Source organism: Bombyx mandarina, chromosome A1, assembly GCF_030267445.1.
Source record: "Bombyx mandarina strain Sakado chromosome A1, ASM3026744v2".
NCBI lineage: Eukaryota > Metazoa > Arthropoda > Insecta > Lepidoptera > Bombycidae > Bombyx > Bombyx mandarina.
In genome coordinates this window covers 10,346,247-10,372,633 of record NC_143234.1, presented here as the reverse complement: position 1 = coordinate 10,372,633, position 26,387 = coordinate 10,346,247, and the positions used below count along the sequence as shown (strand labels likewise).

Genomic DNA, 26,387 nt, shown 5'->3' with positions numbered 1-26,387 from the left:
GTGTCCACAATGAATGTCTTGATCGGCGGGCTACCAGAAGTTCGTTAAGATGGCATCGCCACTTTGGGATGCCTTGGTGGGTCAAAATCGGAGCTAGTCAGGAAGTGCGGCTTTCCGTTACCCAGTTTGATTTTAATTAAAGGATGTCCTTCCTTTCTCGTAAGAGTTGTTCAATTAACACATGTACATATTTCCGTAGAAAAATCAATATATTCGAGATAGTTGAACTAAACAGAGAGCCAGGAGTGTGTCGTCTCTTATTCATACGGAAACCTTTAACGTTGCAGTGAGAGAACCAGCAGCAAACAAACAAATGACCAAATTTCTAATTTCCCGCTTATTTCACGACTTCTCTGTTACCTCCTCCTTACTTCACGTGAAGATCGGACGTATTAAAACATCTATTAAATGTTTTGCTATCAGTGCCTGCCAATCAAAGGCGAATACAAAACAAATCGAATTATCCGATGAATACATTTAGTGTGACAAAGAAAAGAAAGTTTATTTAATACTAAATTATCTGGTTGCATTTGTCAGTCACGTCATTAAAGGCTAATTAAAGAGTGAGTTGAAGCAACACTCTGAGACCGGGCATCGCTTCAAATTTGCTCAAGAAGCGTAGAGCACACAGAGCTGCGAAGTAATTTGACGAATTGACGCAGTAACTCGCGATTTAGGGAACTGTCGCACACAGCGATCGCGATCCGCAAGCTACGACAACATTAGAGAGTGCCGGTAGAGACGGAGGCAATAGGTTGAGAGTAGACCGCGAGCCCGGAGATGCTTTCAGAGCCCTGCCCACCAACCGATTCCCCTTACACTCGCTCACTTGAAGTCGATCTGCGCCTGGGGTCAGGATCCGGGCAGAATAGGGTAGTTCCCGCGGTCAACACTACAACCCGACTCGCGGCGCTACCCCGTGGACGTTAATGCAAAGATTAGTAAACTCTAATGTTTAGTAGCAATATGCCACTGTCATACGAATCAAACTAAAAATGTGGCCAGTTTGTTTGTGAGTATACATTATGCTGAGGTTTCGTTGAGCGACCGACGCGCAAGGACACCGCTCCCGCTGTGACAGGCTCCGGCGCCGTGGAGAGTGACGCGTCACGACATCGCATATTTCGTGATTATGCAAAACGTAATTACGTTAAGAGTCCCGCCACGACAATTACTCGCTTTAAACGTGTTTCACGGTTAATTCAATTATTTTATTGCGGCTCACAATTGAATTAGCCGCGAGTTTCGGCGTCGATTTTATTAGTCCTCTTTTGGATGTGGCGATAGAATGATTAAAATCGTGTAGCTCGATGCAATGCTCTGAATACTTTACAAATTACGTTTCTGAGTTCATCATCGTTTTCATTGCTTTATAATTAGATTTACAATCTACTTTGGGTTTTTGCAAATTATTTCAGACTCAAAACTTAGTACTTTAATACATTATTCCAAATCGTAACTACGTAGTAGGGTGAAAGAGAAATGCTGACGTAATTAATAACGAAACCGCCATATTCAAGCAGAAGCGAATGCTTAGTTTATACAGAGTCAGTGCCAAAGTAAAATGTAGAATAAATATCCTCTTATAAGTGAATTAATTGATTACTTAATCGGTTCGGAGCCGGTCCTCCACTACCTCCGACCCGGAATGGAGCTCCGCCAGGCGAAGTAATGCGCTATCCATTTGCATAATGACTTTAGTCTTACTCAGCAGATTCATGGAGCGCTAACGAGTGTTCCTCACGTGGAGCTACTCCTGATAACTGATCTTTTCATTTCGACGAAAACGCCTAATGTTTCGTTTTTTAATTTACCTTGATTATGTGAATCCTGTAAATTTTGACGTTACAACGTCTTATAATTCGATAGAGCCGGCTGCACGCACGAAAAAACATGACTCGTGCGGCGTTACCTCGCTCTGAGGCGTTCCATTTAAGGCTTGAAGTGCAAGCGAGAGTGCGCAACGAGCGACAAAGAGGCACAATCGGCCTCCGCGTTAAACCTCGAGTCCGCGAATAAAAATTAAAAAAAATTGAAAAATGAAACCATTCCATCTGTATTTTCTTATGACGTTGTCACGTTCAACTATCGTCAGTAAACCGACTTTGCGGACAACCGATTTTTTTTTAAATTAACATTTACAGCCTGTTTGTCTATTTAATGTAATTTTTATTGCGCACGTGCGCGACCGGGCCCAGTGGCCTAGTTTATACCGGGTCGGTTGCCGGAGCCATTATACACAAATATATGACGGCCACCACTCTCGTTCGTATATGAGGTTCAAGTCTCATCCGCATTGTATGAAAGTTGTCCAGCTCCGCAAACCAAACATATGAAGCAGTCACTTTGTGGCAGACTAAGGATTGTGCAGCTACTGACTCCAGGTGACAAGGAAACTATAGTCCCAGCAGGTCGGGGCACGTGAGATCCTCCGGTCACAGATTTAAAGTTTTACTAGAGAACGCCCTGAGTAAATAGAGATGCATTTTAAATTAATATACTGTCAAAATCCACAACTTTATTTATAAAGTTTTCTCCCTTCATATGAACCTCCAAGGAGGAGTAAGTAAATCACTCGTCTAAGCGTTTGTGGTGCTTGACGCAGCGGTGGACAGGGCCTCCGGGTCTAGTGTCGCATAATTGGAGAGAGCTCTCGTGCTCTGCGACACGTCACAACCTGCCGGGGATCAGGCGGCTGTTACAACTGTGTGACAACTCTACGACACTCGAGATTTATATTCTATGTTTCTAGATCAATCAAACCCGCAAAATTATAATTTGCGTAATTACTGGTGGTAGGACCTCTTGTGAGTCCGCGCGGATGGGTACCACCACCCTGCCTATTTCTGCCGAGAAGCAGTAATGCGTTTCGGTTTGAAGGGTGGGGTAGCCGTTGTAACTATACTGAGATATTAGAACTTATATCTCAAAGTGGGTGGCGCATTTACGTTGTAGATGTCCATGGGCTCCAGTTACCACTTAACACCAGGTGGGCTGTGAGCTCGTCCACCCATCTAAGCAATAAAAATAAATAAAAAAATAGATCACTGCACACTATGACTCGATAACAACACTATGTCTAATAGCAACAGGCTGAGTGCGGCAGGGGCACGTGTCGCCGATGTGTCACACCTGAATGGTTTCATTTAATGGCCGACAACTGAAATGTTTACCGTTAACTCGTAGCTTATAATGCAGTTACTGTTTAATTTCCGTCCAAGACATTTATACGCGTCGGTTTGTTCTTACATCACGTAGGTACATCACCGGTGATAAACAGCATCGTGAAAGGATATATTCGCGGCCGCGTCCGCTGAATGAAGCTAAATATGACTAATTAGGTCTTTCGCCCTGTCGTCGAGGCGGCTGTGGCAGTGCGTACAAACAGTACAACAGTGCCACTTGTGTCTAATTATGTTTCGTACAGAGCGGTTGATGTAACGAGCTTCGAAGACACTCCAGCTGTTCACGCGGGCACAAGCGGGATAATGTCTGACGCGGCTAAGAGATTTGCGATCTTTAACTGGTTCTCCTAGCGTCGGTTTTATTTTTTTATTGCTTAGATGTCTGTTCTGAAGTCGTCGTGGCCTAAAGGAATAAGACGTCCGGTGCATTCGTATCTAGCGGTGCACTGGTGGTCGAATCCCGCAGGCGGGTACCAATTTTTCTAATGAAATATGTACTTAACAAATGTTCACGATTAACTTCCACGGTGGAGGAATAACATCGTGTAATAAAAATCAAACCCGCAAAATTATAATTTGCGTAATTACTGGTGGTAGGACCTCTTGTGAGTCCGCACGGGTAGGTACCACCGCCCTGCCTATTTCTGCCGTGAAGCAATAATGAGTTTCGGTTTGAAGGGTGGGGCAGCCGTTGTGACTATACTGACACCTTAGAAATTATATCTCAAGGTGTGTGGCGCATTTACCTTGTAGATGTCAAAGGGCTCCAATAACCGCCTACCACCAGGTGGGTTGTGAGCTCCTCCACACACATAAGCGATACAAAAAAAAAAAGATGGGTACGACTCCTCGTCAAACCGTTTAGTGGCCAGCTCTCGGGCGATTGAGCAATAAGTCGGACGTTTAGAGTCCGTAACTAACTGAAGTATTTCATCTGATTGCTTTCAACGATCCCATTGATCCCATTGATGAGTGCACGTGATGTCGCAACTTTCAATCATCCGAACTGTGTCGCCGGCCCGGGAACAAGGCGGACACATTCATTGTCTTCGTGGAACGTGAATCTGTGGACCTTGTAGTAGTAGGCAGGTAATTTGTAATTAATAATCCAGGATGTAAGGATCTTCATTAAATTAGTTTGACTTACTACTAATTCGGGTTAATGGTTTGTTGAGACGGTATGAGACAGATGCGGTTGAACTCTCAATTTGTCTTCGAGAGTCGTCATGGCCTAAAGGATAAGACGCCCGGTGCATTCATATTTTGCGATGCATCAGTGTTCGAATCCCGCTGGCAAGTACCAATTTTTGTAATGAAATACGTAGGTACTTAACAAAGGCTCACGATTGGCTGCCACGGTGAAGGAATAACATCGTGTAGTAAAAATCAAACCCGCAAAATAATAATTTGCGTAACTACTAGTGGTAGGACCTCTTGTGTGCCCGCACGGGTAGGTACCACTACCCTGTCTATTTCTGCCATGAAGCAGTAATGCAGTAATGCGGCGCCGTACCGCGAAGACCGGCGTCGTTCGGGTATCCTAGGGGTGGTGACGCAAGTCTGGTTTCAGTCTTGACCGTGGAACCGCCTACTCTGCACGATCTCCGCCCGGGGTCACGGGACGTCGAGTGAGAGATTGCGAAGGGTGTTGTTTGCTAGGTAGGCCACCTAGCTGCGGAAACCCCTTGTATGAGGTCCTGCTCTGAAAAAAGAAAAATAATATTAATTTATGCCCACGGCTCCACTCCAATAAATAAATTAAATGTACGAATAATGCTTACGTCAAACTGTAATGTACTTGGATATGATTGTGGTCTCATTGCTGCTGGTACGTCCCCTTTTTGTAGCGAGATAAATTGTACTGATACTTGGTAACTTGATCAAAATAAGATCTACTGAAATTTGTCCCGTAGCTTTTAGAAGTAGTCCATCGAAGAAACACCCAAACAACTGGTCGGAATGTTTCTATAACGTGTACAGATCTTAAATCTTTAACAAGTAACGTGACGGTTTTGATGTTTGAGACATATCCAAATGTACTCGGGACCAGGGCTCCATCTTGACAGCCTTCAACCACTTCGAGTGACGCTATCGTTGTCATGTTGAACCAAGATTACAGACGAAGTGATCATAATTTATACTAAGTCATTAATAATTCATATACGTACACAATACGCACAGTCCGCTGCCCTACACTGGACATTTTTTTTAATGAATTGATGAGTGAATGAGATGAGGCCCACTTTGGGTCGACTTCTCTTCTGCCAATTATGGCAATAAAAAACGTTATGGGACATCATACAATAATAATAATTAAACCTGCTGCTATTAATGCTATTATTATTCACTTTGGTAAAATATGTACCGGACTATTTATGTTTTTCCCACGCGTATGCTGGTGTTTTTGTCATAGAGAGAGTAAGAGAAAGAATACGCTTTATTGCACACTAAAACACAATTTACATTAAAAAACAATCAAATAGCAGATAGATTTGTACAATAGACAGTCTTATCGGTAAAAGCGAATTTTAGAGAAATTCTAGAAAATATAAAAATATAGTAGGTATGTTGCGGTGTACCATTGACAATATATTATTATAGAAAAGATATGCATACAATAAATAGATATATACCGTATCATACAAGTTATTAACAATACAGTTACAGCTTCCATATAGTTTTAGCCTTGATCAATATGTCACATACATATTAACTAGATTTTACGTTCAAATATATGAGATGTAAAGTTTCGATAACATTTATTGTCCAAATATCAATTACAAATGTAAACATTGTATACAGTCGTGGACTCGTGGTTTGGTTACGCGACGCGGCGCTTCTCGGGCGCCAGGTTTGACGATGCTCCTCCCTTGTTCTCAACACAACAAACGCGTGTCGCGTGCTCACGTACGCTCAGGGTTGGCAGGAACCATTCACAAACTCAATTTTTTTTTTCTTTTTTTATTGCTTAGATGCGTGGACGAGCTCACAGCCCACCTGGTGTTAAGTGGTTACTGGAGCCCATAGACATTTACGACGTAAATGCGCCACCCACCTTGAGATATAAGTTCTAAGGTCTCAAGTATAGTTACAAGGGCTGCCCCACCCTTCAAACCGAAACGCATTACTGCTTCACGGTAGAAACAGGCAGGGCGGTGGTACCTACCCGCGCGGACTCACAAGAGGTCCTACCACCAGTAAGTTGCAGGTTTGCAGGTCGGGCTATTAGGTACCACTATTTTTATGAAATTCACATACATCGGGCGCGTATTTAGTAAATTCGGATTGCCCCCTGCTAGCGTCTGACAGATATATGAGCAGTCTTTTGAAGTCCGTAACGGTGCCGCAAATATACACATTCGTGCGAACTGTCTTAATTATAACGTAACCTAACGAACTACAGAGGTATCGGCTACAAACATAAATCCCACAAAATAACAGCACATTGACATCCCTATTCCTGAAACGTTTTTATGGAAAGCTCGCGTTTTTGTCAGCCATTAAGCGAGCGCTCGATACCTGCAGCTTAATTGTGAAAATGAAAGCTTTTGTGCTAAAAAAAGCTCTCGCCATAACAGTGGACCGGTGTGTTTCATTACACTCCGATATTTATCAGGGCCGTGTGTTGATATGCGATGTGCTTAATGACAGCTCAGTTACACTTCAGTATCGGGCAGATTATAGGCATATAGGCAGGCACCACCAACCTGTTTATTTCTGCCGCACACTATGTCCAGGTGTTACAGATAAATTGGTAATACCGATCGTTCCATTATAGTTCATATGTAACTATACTTGAGACCTTAGAACTCATATCTCAAGGTGGGTGGCGGCATTTACGTTGTAGATGTCTATGGGCTCCAGTAACCACTTAACACTAGGTGGGCTATGAGCTCGTCCACACATCTAAGCAATAAAAAAATTAAAAAAATATTAACCGCGCTACCACGGCGACACGCAACAGGTACTGAAGCCGAGCTGGTTGTTTTTAGCAGCATTATTGAACTTACTTACTAAATTATACATATAAGGCCGATTTTGCGGAAATCAAATTTAGGATTAGGCTTTTATTATTTACGTATAGATATAAATTAGTAAGTGATTTATTCAGAGGATCAGTAGTAGATTGAAGTTGGGGCGGGATCGGTGGCCCGTGAGTGTAGCGGCTGCATGTCCTCGATGTGTAGACGTGACGTACCTACGTATTATATAATGCAAGGCTCGCTTCTGTTGTCTTCAAAAGTATTCTTCATCTGTGTGATTTACGATGAAATACAGTTCTTTAATTTCTTCGGAAAATTGAAAGTATCACTGTTTTGGCGATGTTTAGTTTAGTCCAAAATAACAAAAAAAGTTCAGCTAGAAAGTAATTCTCCGTTAATGAGTCTTAAAGAAATTACAGTAATAATTAACTAAGTACGGAACAAGGAAAAAAGTAAAATGTAGCCGTTTGAAGTCACGTCGTCTGATCTACACTCCGTGATAATTTAACGAGACAGTACTGTACTACATTACTTCATAATACAACTTTTAATTATTAAAATGTTGGGTTGTAACTTGCAGTACTCACCTGTGCTGCCCCCCCACACTGTCGTACCACAGTTCAGTTACTAGTTTTAAAGAAGAACTCTGTGACTATGAGCTGGGCCACCGAACTGGCCCCTCCACGTGCTTGGACGTTGACGAAACAGAGACGTCACACACGTCACACACCTCACCTACGTCACACTTTACTGGTGGTAGGACCTCTTGTGAGTCCGGACGGGTAGGTACCACCGCCTTGCCTATTTCTGCCTTGAAGCAGTAATGCGTTTCGGTTTGAAGAGTGGGGCAGCCGTTGTAACTATACTGAGACCTTAGAACTTATATCTCAAGGTGGGTGGCGCATTCACGTTGTAGATTTCTATGGGCTCCAGTAACCACTTCACACCGGGTGGGCTGTGAGCTCTTCCACCAATCTAAGCAATAAAAAAATCAAACTAGGAGAATCAAAACGATCCGATCTAGATTCAATGTTATTAAACGGAGTGTTTGTTGGTCGAGGAAGTAAAAATGGGAGCGCTCAGTAAAAATAAAATAAAATTTACAATCACCTGTTGCTATTAAACTGACTATGTTACTATTAAACTGCGGTTAAACTCCGAAACTTTCTGTAAATAATACTTGACGTTTTGTGTTCCGTGGCGGAGCAACAGATTAGCATTTGTTCCTCAGTGCGTTATGTACTAGTAGCTTACGGACAAAATCAAATGTGACAATGATTTCCCTAATACATATATTTACAGAGAACTTCATCAAAAGTTGGTTAAAAGCTCACCAAATCACGGATGAAATTTTAAGTAAAAATATATATTTTTTGTTTTTATTAAATTACAAAGAACGATCGCTTTTGTCTTGAAAACAATCAGAAATTCCAGTCACTGTCGTCTTTTCAGGAGGTATAGGAGGAGTATAGTACTAGAATTGATAGTGATTCAAGATTTTAAAGCAACTTGAGAACGCTTACGAGAAAATGGTGTTGTCTCACAAGAGCTTAGCTTTAGAGCTCCTTTAAGACGATTTTATTCATGAAAAAAAAAACAAATACAAATTATGTTTATCCAAGTCTATACTAATCCTTACATAAAACTTAACGTTAACATTTGGTGTGGCAAAGTTCTGGTGGTGACATCGCTCGGATGGCTTTACTTTAGTAAAAAACAATAAAATCTGTATTTCCAAAATTACACTTCGACGTGTAGTTTGTTTAGTTTCTAATAAAACGGACACTTAATAAAAGTAGATATAAACTTAGTAGTTTACTTTTGATAGCTAAATATGTTTAGACTCTCTAGAGTCTAGAGCATAGCTGGCCCTGGGAGGCGGTTTGTCACTACAATGTGCATCCTGCATTATATCACATTTTGAGCACCCCTTCCCAAATACAAATACGTAAGTCCAATTTAAATTGTCTAGTTGAGCGACCGTAGTGTTTGTTTGAATGGAAGCGGTCCGGCGGTCCGGCGGCGTGCCGGAACCGTGTCCGGGCGCACAAGGGATGATCGGTGTTGTGCCACTGACGAGAGCCGGACAGTCGCTTGCTACCTCGGTGTTTGGGAATGCGTAATACGTTAATCAGGAAACCTCCGGACTTGTCATTGTACTACAGTTACGTGCTGGGGTTCGGGATAAATAAAATTTCACCAAAGTACGACTACAAACTGTATTCAACACTTAGAATACTTAAAACACTTCACTACACTTTTAAAATTCTCAATTCGCTTCGCTTCAGGTGATCCGTTCGTTGCTTCGCTTCGAGTAGTTCCGATTATTGACTAACTGCGTGCCGTCTCTACAACGCTTTTTTAGCCGATACCTCATCCCTAGAACTATCGAGAATATTCCACACATCTCTAGTTGTAGTTTCCGCTATCTGTCAATAGATGGCATTGCACCTCTCGAGCGTTCTAGGCGCTACTAGATCCTTCGATACTTGTTCGAATATTCGGCGATAGATGGCATTACTCTTACCGGCGTAACAATACCTAAATATCAATGAAACGTTCCTCACTATACTGTGTCTACAGCTAGATAGGTATATGTATGTATGTATAGGTCACTCCGCGTTAAAGTGCTGAGTCCCGCGGCTCACTAAAACAAGCTTTGAATGAGCAAGTATGAATGCTTAGTTTGGTAAATGCACTACATAGTTCATTACCGTTCCGGCCTATATTTCCAGTACTATTCAGCCTGTGTTTCCATGCGTATTTGGGGTCCGAGGAACACTTGGAAGGGACTTGAGTTCGTACTGGTCGCAGGTCGCGTTGCATTAGGGTTGACATCACTGTTTGTGTATTTAAAGGGGTCGCTCGTTGCTGTTTGAAGAGTAAGACATTCGTCACTCCAGCGCATGTCGCGAGGAGGACGGTGGTATTGAGGTTAAGACCGCGTAGTAGCTAGGACATTCCCTCTGCTCTTAGCTATTGTACTAACGGCAGCGCACCCCTGCCACCGTCCGACCAATAGATCTAGACAATATCCGCATCGTTTTCATGTTTGAGATTTTTCTGTCTACATTTTTTTCAGTGATCCTTCTATTGATGACCAATAAAATAACTTAAGTGTATTATTAGTTACGGGCAGTTTTCTTTTAATTAAATTAGTATTAAATACACACATTTTAAATATTGCCAGTAGATAACTTGGGAAACTCTAATCAAATTATCAAAAAAAAAGATACGGCGTGTTCAGTATTTCGTCACTGGCACAAATCTTATGAACGGAGGCGAACTTACTCGATAAAGAATTTAGTTTAATGAAAAATTTATGTGTATGAACATATCTGTGTTGTATCAATTTTATTACTAAAAGGGTTTCAATTTACGATCCATTTTTGTACCGACCCTCCAACAAATACTTCGCTATAAAAGTTACGGCGACTCTATTGTCAATCGTCCGACAATATGTCGCATATGATGCGATTTTTGATTAATACATGTATGTATATCTGAAAGTTATGTACTGACACCACAGTCTTGTCTATATTGATTAGTAAATAGGCGCATAACGGCACATATGTTCTCGTCACGCGTTAGGTTTTTAGTTTTGATAGACAAGGTAAGCAAAGCGAGATAGAAACTTCACAATTGATCGCTCGTCTCACCCACCAGACTGTTTCATTGATCTTCTATATTAGATTGAATTCAACTTGTATTCAAAAAAGGAATTTCTTGGAACTGTGGTCCGAGATATTCAGCAGTTTCTGAATGTTCCGAAGAGTTGCCGCTAGATTATTTGCTGAATTGGGCCGCGGCCTGCCTAGTCCGCAACATTAGACAAATTTAAATGTAACGCTTTGCTTCTCCATTCTATATTTTAATATTGAAATTTTTTAAAATGTCTTTTAGGTGCCATGTAAAAAAATTTTTTTCAATGCAACCCGAGGATAGTCGAGAACTGCTTCAGCCCCTAGATCCAATGACTTAGCTAGTTATATGAGACTTAGCTAGTTATGTTGCTGATAACTTTGTAGACGCGAGATAAGCAAACTACGAAATATTTGAAATTTGGTCGTTGCAAATGAAGGACACAGACTGCGGGAAGAAACGATAAGAAGCGGCAGTTCTGCGTTAAAGGAAGGATGCACAATACCTTTATGTAGTCCTTACTGCAGACTCGTACCACTTCGCGATGAGGAACACCAACGATTTCACTTATTTACGTATTTAACATAACAAAGACACGAAGCGCGCGCGCGGTTGTTCAGCCATATTTTTTCGTCTCGATGTCACCACACGATCTCGCTCGCACGCGTCCGTAGGTAAAGTGCCGGAGTGGGATGGGACAGGATTTGCAAAACCAAATTAAAATGTTGCTATTTTTCGAAACCTAAAACTAACTAAGTTTTAAACCAGCGCAACCATTCCCCCGGGCTTGAAGGGACGCCTTCAAAGTATTATCTAACTAAAACGTGTATTATCTAACTAAAAAACTAAAAAGTGTATTATCTAACAAACGAATAACAATAAATTCAAATAAGTACGCTACGTTTATCTACTACTACGCTATGTTCCTACAAGAATTAAGAATCTATACTATATCTATATACAACTAACCTAAATAATATGAAAAATCTAAATGAGCTACTGGTTGGGTAGTGGGCAGAGTCGCACCACGGGACGCAAATACGATCCGATCGCTGTCTTAACCCGTGCAATGCGTGTAACTCCCGTAGAATCCGGAAACACTTCTTCCACGACACCCAAAGGCCAGTGTAGAGGAGGCGAATTATCGTTAATCAGAATCACCACCGAGCCGACGACGACTGGATCGACCGGCGTGTTCCATTTGCGGCGTGATTGCAACGTATGAAGGTATTCCCGTCTCCAGCGCTTCCAAAACGATTGAACTAATTTGTCTAGCAAATCGTGTCTAGCAAGAGTAGTTAAATTTTCATCGATTTCTTCCGCAGGCAAGCATTTCAAAGGCGTGAGATTCAAAAAATGCGCAGGAGCTAAGGCAAGCGGTTCTGAAGGATCACTAGAGAGTGTTCTACATAAAGGTCGTGTATTCATTACCGATTCGATCTGAGTGAGAACAGTACATAGCTCTTCAAATGAAAGAATTGTATCACCTATAACGCGATATAGATGAGACTTTAAGCTTTTGATATTAGCCTCCCAATTCCCGCCAAAATGGCTAGCTGTCGGTACATTTAGGGACCAATCAATGCGATTTTCAGCTAAGACGTGACCAAACTCTGTATTATGATACTTTGAACTAAGAAATTCATGAAGTTCTGAAAGCTTGCGTTTAGCACCTATATAATTCGTTCCATTGTCCGAATAAATTCTACCCACCGGGCCTCGTCTAGATAGGAACCGCTTGAAGGCTCCCATGAAACTAGCTGTGCTTAAATCACCAGCCAGTTCTATATGTACTGCGCGCGTAGTCATGCAAACAAATAAACACACGTAAGCTTTGGTAGAACGAATACCTCGCCCACGTGTTATGGTAACCTTGAAAGGGCCAGCATAATCTGTACCCGTGTGAATGAAGGGTTTAGCGGATTGAACGACACGACTAGAACGATGATCCGCCATTTCAGGGAATGTTGGCTTAGGACGAAGTCGAAAGCAAGGCATGCATTTGTGTATCCTATTCCTAATTAAATTACGAGCAGAAAGTATCCAATACCTCTGACGTAAGAGCGCCATCAGCAGGTCAGGACCGGCGTGACAATTTAATTTATGATGATATTCGACCAGTAAATTCAAGATCGGATCTTTTCTCGGAAGCAAAATGGGATATTTCTCGTCGTAGCTCAAGTCAGAGTTTCTTAAACGTCCCCCTACTCTAATTACTCCATCTTTAAGAAATGGTTTTAAGTGTCGAAATGCAGGGCTACAAACTTGACCTTCCTCGAGCTTCGCGATCTCAGCGCGAAAATAAAACCGTTGAAGTTCACGAAGAATTAATAACTCAGCGAACTCATAATCCGATGCTGACATGCGATATCTGTGAGGTAACAATTTTACAAATCGACAAACGAAAACTACACTGCGCAATAGTTTAGACCAAGATGAGATACGATCTCCTAGTGATAATATAGGAGATTTTTCATTTAAAGTAGCGGCGATAAAAGTCTGTTTCTTTTCTTCCGGCGCCTCAGGCTCTACGGAAGGATTAAACGGAACAGCAGGCCACTGCGCGACATCCAAATGTGCCCAAGGGGGGCCACTAAACCAAAGCGGGTGATTAATTATTTGGGAAGGAGTGAGGCCACGCGACAAACAATCAGCGGGATTGTCTTTACCAGACACGTGATATAGATTTTGTGGAGATAAATAGCTTTGTATCTTCGTCACTCTGTTAGCCACAAAGGTGCTCCATCGATGAGGCGATGAATGTGTCCAACAAAGTGCGACTGTTGAGTCTGAAAACGCGAATATATTGCGAAAAACAATGCGATTTTGACAAGCGACTACTACATTTTTTATGAGCTGAGCGAGTATGAGAATCGCGCAAAGCTCAAGTCTGGCGAGCGACACAACCTTTTTAGGAGAAACCTTTGATTTTGCTGTTATCAAACGTATTGTATTATCATTGTTATTTTGAACGTGAAAATATATCACCCCCCCACATGCTTTCTCACTGGCGTCCGCGAAACCTAAGATAGTCGCGATGCTGTCGACGTTCATACCTACGTGACGTGGGATCTTTATATGAGAAAGCAAAGGAAGTTCTTCTTTGAATCGGCTCCACATTTTTACTATATCTTCGGATGGAGTGTCATCCCAGTCACAATTGCTCAGCCACAACTGCTTAATAATAAGTTTAACGAACAGGACGACCGGTGCGACAAATCCCATGACGTCCCATATTTTAGCAACACATGACAGTATTGTACGTTTAGTACAAATTTCAATCGGAGTATAAACTTTTATACAAAAACTGTCCGACGTAGGAGACCAACACAAGCCGAGTACTTTATGCTGGTTCGACTCATCGAACTCCTTGACACCTGGCAGGCGATGCGACGGCGGGATCGAATCTAACACTACTTGTGAGTTACTCGTCCACTTCACCAGCTCGAACTGACCGGCCTTCATGAGACCTATCATATCAGAAGCGGTCGATATGCCGATGTCTTCAGTTGGAATTGAATAAACAAAATCGTCCATATACAGGCTAGTATCAATAATTTCTCTGGCCCGCGGGTAAGCGACACCTTCATCAGCTGCCAGCTGTTTAATAGTACGCAACGCATGAAAAGGACTAGACTTAAGCCCGAAAACTACACGATTAAATTCGTAAACTTGTAATGGTTGTTGAGGAGAAAAACGATATAGAATGCGTTGAAAACGCCTGTCAGATTCTCTGACTCCAATACTCAGAAACATCTGACGAATGTCAGCGGAAAGGGCAACCGGAAACAAACGAAAATTAATAATAATATTAAATAAATTTCCTTGGAAATTTTGTCCACGATATAACAGATCATTGAGCGAAACATTAGTAGTAGTCTTACAACTACCATCGAGTACGACTCTTAATTTGGTTGTGACCTTATCTTGTCTGATTACACCATGATGCGGAATAAAATAAGAAATATCTGAACTGTCACAATCTACAGCTGAGAGATAGTTCTTCTCTAAATATTCGAGAATGATGTTGTCGTACGCTAATTTTAGTTGCGGAGAAGCTTGCATCTTTCTCTCTAAGCAGTAAAATCGATTTTCACTCGCTTGACGCGAATTACCGAGAGTGTTAACATCACCTTTAAAGGGCAAAGCCACCACGTATCGTCCGTCACTATCTCGTGTGGTAGTACTGGTATAAAACTCCTCAGACATTTTGTCCTCGGGGCTGAGTACAGACGGCACGTCTACCTCCTCTAATTCCCAAAACTTCCGAATTGTGGAGTCTAACGGGTCTCGGGTACAGCAATATGAAACGCTCTCGTTGCTAGCTACACGAACGGGAGCGTCACCAACAATAACATAACCGAGGATAGTCTCTAACGCGATCGGCGAGGCATGCGAAGGCCGTCCTTGAACCTTGTTCGATAAGAGCAGATGCGGGAAAATCGAAGCTCCAATCAACAGTTGGATCGGGCCTGGGTTAAAGTAAGTATCGTCTGCCAATGCTATGTCTTCGAAATTCGATAAAAGAGAGGCATCAACTGTGGTAGTTGGTAAACGTTCAGTAATTTTATCTACTACTAACGACTCCATAGTATAATTTACGTTACGATCGAAACGAGAATAAAATTTTATTTCTACAGAACCTTCAATTGTTTTGCTAGAACCTCCTATTCCCTTTACTACGGAACAAGCAGGTCTATTATTTATGTTCAAACCCAATCGTCGACAACAATCACGAGTGACAAAATTGCTTTGAGACGCGCCATCCAACAACGCGCGTACACAATGCTCCCTACCACGTGAATCAATAATAACTACACGTGCGGTCGCAATTAGTACCGTAGTAGGACTGCGTAAGATGCGGTTATAACCTTTCGATAAAGTGCACAGCGTTACGTCATCCGTGCTGACGCGAGCTGGAGCAATGCCCATATCATTTAAGCCTACCGAATAAGGCATGGAGGGCCGTGCGACAGCCGATGCTCGTGTACCTGGTGACTGCGTGCGTCTAGCATTCGAATGCGCTTTACTCGCGACGGGTTCAATTCCGAAACATAATAAAGTGTGATGCTTAGAATTACATTTTTTACATAAAGAGGACGACCTACACGCGGAAACACGATGACCGCTACTTAAACAATTTATACATAAATTGTTCGATTTGACGAATTGAAACCGCTCATTCGGTTTGTAACTATTAAAAACCCTACATTTATAAATTTGATCATGTTTGTCACGACACAGACTACATACCGTTGACTCAGAACTAGATGTATAAGCCTGTGTAGATGATAACTTAGAGTCAAACTGCCCTTTGTTGGCAGCCTTGGGAACTGATGACGTGCGCTCTAATACTTTTATGTGATCACGAACAAAAGACACTAGATCTACAAACAATGGTATTTCGCATCCCTTATTATTTAAGCGCTGATAGGATTCAAACGCACGGGCAGTGTCTGTGTCTAATTTTTTAAGCGCAACATGCAAAAATGTAAAATCCGATAGGTCATTGACCTTCAAGTTTTTTAAAGCGGCTACCGACGATGCGAACTTGTCCAAAAACAATTCTAAATTACTAGGCTTCGCAGAAGAGATAGGTTTGAATTCAAATAATTGATCTAAATACGCAGTAGCAGATAGACGTTTATCTTCGTATTTGCTATTTAATAAATCAAAAATTAACGAATAGTTTTCGGCGCTTGGAGTAATTCCCGCGCATATGGAACGAGCCCTGCCGGTTAATTTGCCTATCAAATAATAAAGTTTCTCAGAGTCCGTTAACGATGTATTATTATGTACGACATTCCGAAAGCTAGAGATAAACAAAGGCCAGTTTTTTATATCGCCATTGAATTCGGGAATTTCTATTGGGGGTAGTTTTGGAATCCTATGTTGACCAGCCAGCGTAACGTGATCCCCCGTTTGCGATTGTAACCTTTTGGCAGCTCGTTTCACGCAGCCTAAGAGATCTTCAAACGCCGTAAGAGGTTGATAATTAACTAAATAATCGGGATTAGCCTTTAACTCCAACAAGATTATTTTATCGAGCACACCTTCAAAATCTTCACGCAATGAATCTACTGTTTCAAAGTCGCACAAAAAAGCGTCAGCGTTGAATGACTTTGAATCCATATCTCTAATTTGGCTAGAAATGCTTTGCATGCGGGAGAATATCCTATCTCTTTTGGCATATAACATCTTTAAATTAGTATCTGAAGGTGCCATTTTAAGATAAACGTAAAATAAATATTTCAAATTAACAAACTAACGATATTCGAAGCGGCGAGAAAGGTAAACACCTACCTACTAGTACAAATTTATGCGAATAGTACAAATGTTAATTTGTAAATAAGTGAATTAATTGTAAGAATGTGAACGAAAACGATATTTAAGACGAAAGCAGGAAAAGCGATATTTTTTCGAAGTACCTACTTGGTACGCGGTTCTAATGATATTAGGTAAATTAGGTAACCTAGGCAATGGTTGGCGCTGATTTAATACGAATCCGGCTCGTTTGGACCAAAAAATGTAGACGCGAGATAAGCAAACTACGAAATATTTGAAATTTGGTCGTTGCAAATGAAGGACACAGACTGCGGGAAGAAACGATAAGAAGCGGCAGTTCTGCGTTAAAGGAAGGATGCACAATACCTTTATGTAGTCCTTACTGCAGACTCGTACCACTTCGCGATGAGGAACACCAACGATTTCACTTATTTACGTATTTAACATAACAAAGACACGAAGCGCGCGCGCGGTTGTTCAGCCATATTTTTTCGTCTCGATGTCACCACACGATCTCGCTCGCACGCGTCCGTAGGTAAAGTGCCGGAGTGGGATGGGACAGGATTTGCAAAACCAAATTAAAATGTTGCTATTTTTCGAAACCTAAAACTAACTAAGTTTTAAACCAGCGCAACCAACTTTATTTCTGTAATCTGACGAAGCATGCTGCGGATAATAACATGTACTTTAGGTTAGGAATATTGTGTTCTTTTTTTTATAATAAATAAATTGATGTTATATGCCATCAGTCAGTCAGTCAGTCCTTTTTTAAACAAATGAAGTCATAGTAGAAGTACTATAGTAAATAGATTTATAATATGTGAGCTCAATCTTTGAAACTGCATCACCTAAATGTTAGAAATAAAGTCGGGAGAGTCTAGAATAAGGGTGTAACACCTTCAGTGCGCGGTAAGGGCCGGGGTATACCGGCGTAGTCACGGAATCCGCCGGTGGGTGTGTGCGCTCATTAAACCCTTGATTAAATCTTGTACGTAATGGAAAGGCCGCCTTACTTCCAAATTAAATTCCCGAATTTGACCCTCGTTATCCGCGTTTTTGATGATCGATTTCAATAATTGAAAATATTGCGTGCATCCCTCACGCGACGGTAGCCATCCAGGCGATGTTACTGAGAATTGTGGTAGCCGATTTACTTCATAGTTTTACTGAAATATAAATAAATATGCTACCCCCTTGGAACTTAGGGTGCTGTTTGCGTGGATTTATATTATCTTCAGTAATGCTAAATTATTTACCGACGAGGGTACCGCTGTCTACATATCAAATTAAAAGGGAAATTGGGAATGAAGTGAATGAAAAAGGGGAAATTGTGGTAGCAAACATTTGTTTGAAACTATAATTTTATATTAAAACGAACAATTCTCACAAGTTCTCACCTCGCGCCAGCTCCTCTGTAACGGTATCTCCCTCGCGGATTTCTGTCACAAAACAGTCACGCCTTCCGATTTGTACGAGTATAGTCGGACAGCCGTCGTACTATCCTATTGGCACTTAGAACTTGGATCTCAACCAATAAAAAAAGCATATTAAAAACAAAAAATATCCCGCTAGTCCATTGCAGAATCGACGCGCCGTTTTTCTTGTGTCCAGTACACACGAGTATTGGTAACGTATTCGATAAGTACTACTACTAGTCTACGTACTAATTTATTGATTTGCTACATCTTTACAAACGACCGACTCTAGTATAGGATGGGAATTAGTGAGAGGGCTAAGTTGGAAAGAAAATTATATAATAGTACTCAGAACGGGAGATAAGGAAGCAGTAGAGGTCGCAGGAGTCCCGGCCCTAAGTTCGGGTCGATAGTCGAACAGAATACGATCGTGCAACACCTCCCACTGACCTCCAATAAAGTTCACTGAATGATATAGCAGCATTTTATACAGTTGATCAGTCAATTTTTTAAATATATTATCACTTTTTTATCCAGAATAGACAGGAGAACTTATGGCCAATCTGATGAAAGCGTTGGCAAGAGATCACTCAACACACAGCTCAAACAACATAGCGAACTCGCCGCCACTCCTAACATGAGAACCCAAAAGACACGAAACATGAGGTGTAATTTTCAATTGCTTATTTCACCGGCCGTCCCATCGTATGCGTTGCCAGGGAACTTTCTTTTAAATGATCATAAAATGTATAGTAAAGAAAATTTCAAAATCTTAACTCTCCACGACACACACAACTCCAAACTCATCATCAATGACAATTCAAGTTCATGCGTAGGTAGGTAGGTAGAGACACAAGTTGTGTTTTAACAAATTTTGACTAAACTATCGAATGGCTTTATCTAATCACGAGCTTCTTCCCCAGAACGTGTAGTACAAATTCATAAGGAACATCAAATATTTTAATCCGGTACATGAAATAGATATAAAACGTAATTACTACGAGAGTAAATCCCTCCCCCGAGGGACCGGCGGCGCTACTAAATCCCATTATATAAATAAACCGAAGATTTGATCGTAAATCCTCAAGTTTCATTCGTGACGAGACCTGAGGGCCGTAAGCAGCAAGGGATGGAATCAATTGACTACCGGCACCACCATCCTACTGCCGCAAAGCGAAACGCGCGTCCTTGTTCGATCATTACGAAAATTTCAAGCCCGTACATCAAAATTGGCGTCGATGTAACAACTATGTACATATGTCATTGAAAAACAAATATGTACAAATCGGTGGAATAGGTGCACCTTTCCAAATCCAAAAAAGCTTGGGTAAAGTACTTTTACTGGTGATACGACTTCTTGTGAGTCCGCACGGGTAAGTACCACCACCTTGCCTATTTCTGCCGTGAAGCAGTAATGCGTTTCGGTTTGAAGGGTGGGGCAGCCGTTATAATCGTACTTGAGACCTTAGAACTTCTATCTCTAGGTGGGTGGTGCATTTACGTTGTAGATATCTATGGGCTCCAGTAACCATTTAACACCAGGTGGGCTGTGATCTCGTCCACCCATCTAATCAATAAAAAAAAAATACGTGTGGCACTCGGGAACTGCCGCGATAAAGCTATTGCATAGCATTTTTTATCAACTTATGCAATTATAATTAGACAATAATAATTTAATATTAAAACAATAATAAAATAAGACCACGCTATATATATATAAATATTAACAAAAGCAAAACATGTACTGTCCCCTTCACACTCATAAGCTAGACCGCGCGAGAGAGAGATGGGCAGACTTTTCATGATGCGCATGCAGCGCGACGTCACGCCGCGCGCTTATTCACAAACACTACACAAGCGCAACGTGTGACTGTGTTGAACGCGAGCTACATGTTAGGCGGAGTGGGGTGTTAGGTTTTTTTCATTACGGAAAAAAAGCTATGCGATAGCTTAATAAATAAATAAAACTTTAGACGAGAGTGACATGAAGTGACCATCTTTAAACATTACATTGATACGATTAAATGTTATTTTACACTAAGAGACGTGACTGTCCCGCGGAGCTTGTAAAGCTGTCTTCGTGCTTTTTACGAGTGACCCGTGACATGTCGCGACGTGTGATTAACTGTCGACGTCTTCGCACTGGATTCGAATATAGTAGCTTTTTATTATTTAAGAGCTGAGCCAGTGAGCTCTTGAGCGCTTGCTCCCAGACCAGGAGACGTGTCTTGTCTTATTTTACGATAACTTATTATAACTGAATCAACTCGAACTAACTCTATTGTTAGTATCTCTTAATAGAACCAAGTCTAACTAACTCTAATGTTAGTTAGACTATGTGTCCATAATAGATAGAGGCTACAATAAACTATGCGGCTTCAGCAGTTCAATGAAGTCCGCGTATTTCCAAATAACAAAATAAAACGTGTCGGATCGCAGCACGCCCTAGAAGCAAAAGGTCCAAAGTTAAATCCTGAGCCACGGACATACGGGAGAGAACAGGAGGTTGGTACCATTCTAGGCGGAGACCTCATATTATACCTGTCTCTTTGTGCCTCCCTGTTATTCTTCGGGGAATCTATATGCAAATGACTTAGACTGACTCGGCGGTGCAGTAGTTAGCGCCTGGGATTGTTGCGCCGAAGGTTCATATTCTTAATGGATAGGCTAATATTTATGTGAGTGTTGGACTCCATACACCAATTGCGGGGGCGTTAATGATGAGAATCTTTGTGGGGGTGAGAAATAATAATGTTAATTTTAAATGCCCAGCGAAGCGGACGAGTACTGCTACATTATCTATACATGTATATATTTAAACGTATATAAGTATGTTTGTCAGTCTCTGATACATACAGTCCATAACACTTCATCTTCTTCTATCAGCCCCCAGATGTCCACTGCTGGACATAGGCCTCCCCCAAGCCTCGCCACAAAGATCGATCCTGCGCTGTCTGTATCCAGCGGATCAGATACCGGTCAGATGGAGCTCGAAGGACACTACTACTGAAGGAGTAGCAGCAGCAGTAGTAGTAGTAGTAGATTGATGCCGAACCATGTATGTACATATTGTTTGGAGTAATAAGCGAACAGGCTATTTTCGTATAAAAGCTTCTGATTGTATTCACTTTAATTGAAATTATTGATGCGATAAAACAGTACCAAACCCTCGACCCACTTCCTCGACATGTCCAGTTATTTTTGCACAAAGCTTGTATTTTCCTTTCAAACAAAAGATTATCCGTTCAATAGTTTATGAAATCGCGTAAAATCTAATACGAGACACATTGTAGGTTTTTTCGGGAAATTCGATCGGATTTTATGTTTGGGAAAAAGGATACAATCGCTATAGTTTTGGAAGATAATATGATTTTATACCCCTCGCACTAGGGACGGCACAAGTTGTACCACGAGTAGAAGGCGCGTCATACGAATATACAGTCAACTAATTCAATCCGTCCTTCGTAAGGAAGTAGTAATTCTACCAAAGCTGTTAGGGGCCTGTCTGTTGGAGCACTCCAAGTCTTTCCGAACTAAATTTGCGACCTTATATCCCTTTGTTTAAAGGAAACTAGTGCAGTTTCTTCTCCGTACCTAACCTCGTGATCCCCATCGAGCTCTTCGGTAAACGAAAGTCGTCACTGACTTTCCTGATTTTTCTAAAATACTTTTGCTTCCACTTTTGGCTGGGGTCAGATTATGTTAGAACGCAGAACCTAGTATCGATAATAGTTTATGATTACTGCATTGCCGTCGAAGTAAGATCGAACACTGATCGACTTGGCTATGTACTACTGATACTAATATTCACGTAACTTAGAGGCGTTGTCGGACATAAGCATCGTCCCTTGTAGTTTTACGAGAGGCCTAGTGCGACAGAGCGAAGAATATCGCATTCTTTCAAAAACTATACTTACAAAACAAAAGAAAACCGTGGATGTTAAAATATCAAGTGGTTAATAAACCAAACCACACAATTGGTTCAGTCGTCTCGGAAATTAGCTCCCACCAACAAACAATAATATACCTTACAAAAACATAAAATTTGAAAAAGCAACGGCTTCCAATATTTACCGTCACTAAGGCTATGATTCAGATTACATTCTACGAAGTAACACAATAGTGTAGAGCGTCCCACGTGTATCAAAACTTACATTATATTTCTCATCAAACAACAAAACAAATCTATCATTGTCATACAATGCTAGTACGTATTTAAATTTGAAAATTTTAGTTATCCAACGAAATATGGACTTTAAGACTACGCTATAGAGATGACGCCGCCATGATGAGGTCGTTATAAAATATGATTCGGTTTACAAACAGGCAAATTGTGGGAAACGGTGTATAGTAGAGGTGTAGCAATAATTATGTGGTGCGCTGTTGTTTAACAAATTACTCATTTCTTGTGACGCGGGTCCGTGAAAACTGCATAACTGTGGGACGGCTTCATGCGTCCGTGGATACTGACAAACCAACAATACTATAACTGTCCACCGTGACAACAACAGATTTTTTGGAACGAAGTTCCTTATCGCGCGTTGTGAAAGGGGGCTAGACGGAAAAAATTCTTACGAAAAGTTGTCACGACACTTTTTAGATCCGTCATTCTGACCAATCAACGTGTAGGCGCTTATCGCGTGACATTGCTCGTATCCGATTGGTTCGCGTAATGAGTAAAGTTTCTCGAGATAGCGTTTCAACAATAGTAATTTAGTTCATAGTATTGTTTTTTTCTTCTTCATAATGCCGTAATTTATTATTATAACTTAAAAAAAAAATTACAGTTCCTTCACTAATTAATCGAAAGGAACTTCGTTCCATCCGGGTGTCCCTTGACCCCTCTGAAGTTTTTTTTATTGCTTAGATGGGTGGACGAGCTCACAGCCCACCTGGTGTAAAGTGGTTACTGGAGCCCATGGACATCTACAACGTAAATGTGCCACCCACCTAAACATTATTCCAATACAACTTACACCTGTTTCATGAATGGCAGCGAAATGTTGTTAATTAATTTACCTGTACAACGATATATCATGTAACATAAATAAACACATACATATGTAGGTAGGTACCTACGAAGTGTTTAATATGACTCTAGCTTGAGCGTCCTGTGTGTCGGGCGCGAGCATATCAAAGACATTCGGACACCGTCCTAAAAACATCTTTCATTATTATATTATATAATGCTAAATAAATAATCAATTACTCAGAAGAGAGGAATTCGACAATGGTCTAGCCGAGCTGCCGATGCCACTTCCCCATCATCGTGTCTGTGGTTTCTGGTTAGACTAGTAACGGTAGTTAAACCAATAGAAATAGTATTATTATAGCGGGATATAACCTAAAACAATTTAATTTCGTTATCTTATTTAATAATATTCATTTATTGCACAACACCATCCAGACAATAATGTTTGATCCGACAAATCGCTATGAGTAAGCTCCTTGACTACAAAATCGGATGATGTCATTAGTCCGGGAGCTGTTCCACTTCACGCACGGCATCGGATCTGGTGTTTTTTTTTGTGTCAAATTACTTGCAGCGGATGTAATCAATGCTCTAGAGACTCGACGAGAACAAAAAACACATAAAGGTTATATTGTTTCGTGTCTAATGTTCGCGGTTTAGTAATTTGGCGCATGAAAAACTAATGTTCATTTTGGTTTCATTAAATTTTATTCGTCATAATTTTATAAGTCCGGGAATTGAGTGATTGATTTTTTGGTAGTTTTTATATGTACATAGCTAACGTAGAGCACACAGAACATGCTGGGCCGCGGTGTCCGAGAGGGAATATTGGGTTCTTCAATAAAATACTGATGATATATTAGGCATTTATTGCACACCTTGCTTAGCTGGCGGTAGGCAAACGACTGCCCTCGCAGGAGCGTCGCCCGACATCGCACATACATACACGTCATATTGCAATATGCAACATTGCATGTTATCTACACTACAATACGTTAAGCTTAATTATTTGAAGAGTGAAGGAGAGGATACAACTCCTCATTTAGCGGCTATCAGCGTCCACTACATACTACGTGAATGCCGTCACCCACTTTTTTGCTTAGGTGAGTGGACGAGCTCACGGTCCACCTGGTTACTGGAGCCCTTAGACATCAACAACGTAATTGTCGCAACCCACCTTGGGATATGGGTTCTAAGTCTCAGTTTTTATAGCATAACGACTGCCCCACCCAAACCCTGAAACAGAAAGCGTGGTGGTACCTACTGGTGCGGGCTCATGAGACGCCCTACCATCATTAAAAAGGAAAGTTCGTTTCTACATAGCAGTTATGAGCATAGGGCCTGTCCTAATTACAAATACCCTACCGGTTCAGTCGTAATCTCATAAGGGCAATCATCATTCCCACTTTAATCATCAGCGGTCTTCCCCAACAACTGCGACATTGGGTTATTCAAGAAAAGAGCATATTCTTATCTGAAGGGTAGGCAACGCACTGGCGTAAACGCTGGTGACCGTGGGCGGCGGTGAATCACTTACCATCAGGTGACCCGTCTTGCTCGTTTGCCTCTTAGTTGTAATAAAAAAAAAAAAAAATCACGCTGTACTCTTAGTTACCCTGGAATGGCTGCGATTTCGCAAGACTAGAATGTCTAATTGCAGCGGGGCAGAAATAATAAAAAATCTGGACCAAAGAAATTTTAATGTTAAGGGTTTTAAAAAGTGCACCTAAATTAATTATTACACTTTATAACAAATGCCATAATTTTGTACCCCAGTAACAAAACATTATTATTATATTTGGAATATTTAGTGTAGTTAATTAGGTTGTAGCATATAATCTATAAATAATGGGTTCACATGTCTGCTTTGTAATTACCTTTGGTTATGGCACTCGAACGTATTTTATGGTACGACGAGCTTTGTGGTTTAATTTCATAAGATTTGGCGGAAAATTTTAATGTATATTCCTGTGTAATAGAAATCGCTTTAACACGTTACTTGGAAAATATTAATTATTACAATTACTGCACAGGTACATACGTTTTATTACTGGTATATACGAGTATGTGTGTAGATTTTTTTATAGAAACAGACAATTATTTAAATAACTATCTCTATCTAAATGCCTATCATCTTAAGCGGGCGAGTGCAAGCTAACGAACACGGTCCATAGTCGTCGCAGCTTCTATGACATCTGGTTTGTTGACGACAAGTAGTTGGTTACTTACAAATATGTAGCTATTCAGACATATTGTAGTTAGTAATAGCATTAATCTGTTGTGTATCTCGCTTCCGCCTGTAGCTGGGTCCAAACGTGTGGGCGGGACGCAGAACATCGCGGGGCGTGTTTCATAATACTGATTCTGATTACATTCCTACCAATTAGTTTCTTTATAAAAGCCTTCATAAAATATATTTCTTGAATTCTAAAAGAAAATCTAATAGTTATCAGGAACTCTGTTAAAGTCGTATAATAATATAATATGCTAATCGCGAGTCGCGAGGTATCAATGGCGCGCCGTTCTGAATTAAATTATTCATTAGTTTCACTAAGTATTTTTATAATTACATGAATATTAATATGGGAAATTCTCGAAAATAAAGATAGCGTTTATATATTTGGGTGTCTGACAGTACCCATGGCAATGGCAATGGCAAACAATGCCATTCTTGCTTCTTGCTGCCTGTAGATTTTCCTCTACTAAATGTGAAGCTAGCCCTCACTCTACAACTCGTATTCCCATTTGGTGTTTGTTACCTAAACAAACCTGATATGGATAGTGAAATTATAATTTATATTTATACGACGCCTGATGTATCTTAATAAAACCATCGTTATATACCAGAACAATAAAATGTTTTGCATATCTTGCAGTCTGGTAGACTTATTATTATTATATTTAT

At 40.9% G+C, this 26,387-nt stretch overlaps 2 protein-coding genes across 2 annotated transcripts in view; one reads left to right on the top strand and one right to left on the bottom strand.

The window, feature by feature from the left end:
- The window catches only part of LOC114253462 (uncharacterized), a 562,226-nt gene that overhangs the window by 20,380 nt on the left and 515,459 nt on the right, over positions 1-26,387 (top strand). The window lies entirely within an intron of this gene.
- LOC149499517 (uncharacterized) lies at positions 13,528-15,400 on the bottom strand. Its single transcript, XM_089739773.1, has 3 exons — positions 14,732-15,400; positions 13,799-14,410; positions 13,528-13,599 (listed from the first exon to the last, which is right to left on the bottom strand). The coding sequence occupies exons 1-3, from the start codon at positions 15,398-15,400 to the stop codon at positions 13,528-13,530; spliced, it is 1,353 nt and encodes a 450-aa protein (XP_089595899.1).

Bases quoted from the DNA above. Each gene is read 5' to 3' on its own strand.
- LOC149499517 (XM_089739773.1), bottom strand. From the start codon at position 15,400: ATGGAGTCGTTAGTAGTAGATAAAATTACTGAACGTTTACCAACTACC. The intron at 14,411-14,731 runs GTCACAACCAAA...ACTATTAAACAG, and splicing joins GTGTAATCAGACAAGATAAG to CTGGCAGCTGATGAAGGTGT. The intron at 13,600-13,798 runs GTGATATATTTT...TCGCGTTTTCAG, and splicing joins GTGAGAAAGCATGTGGGGGG to ACTCAACAGTCGCACTTTGT.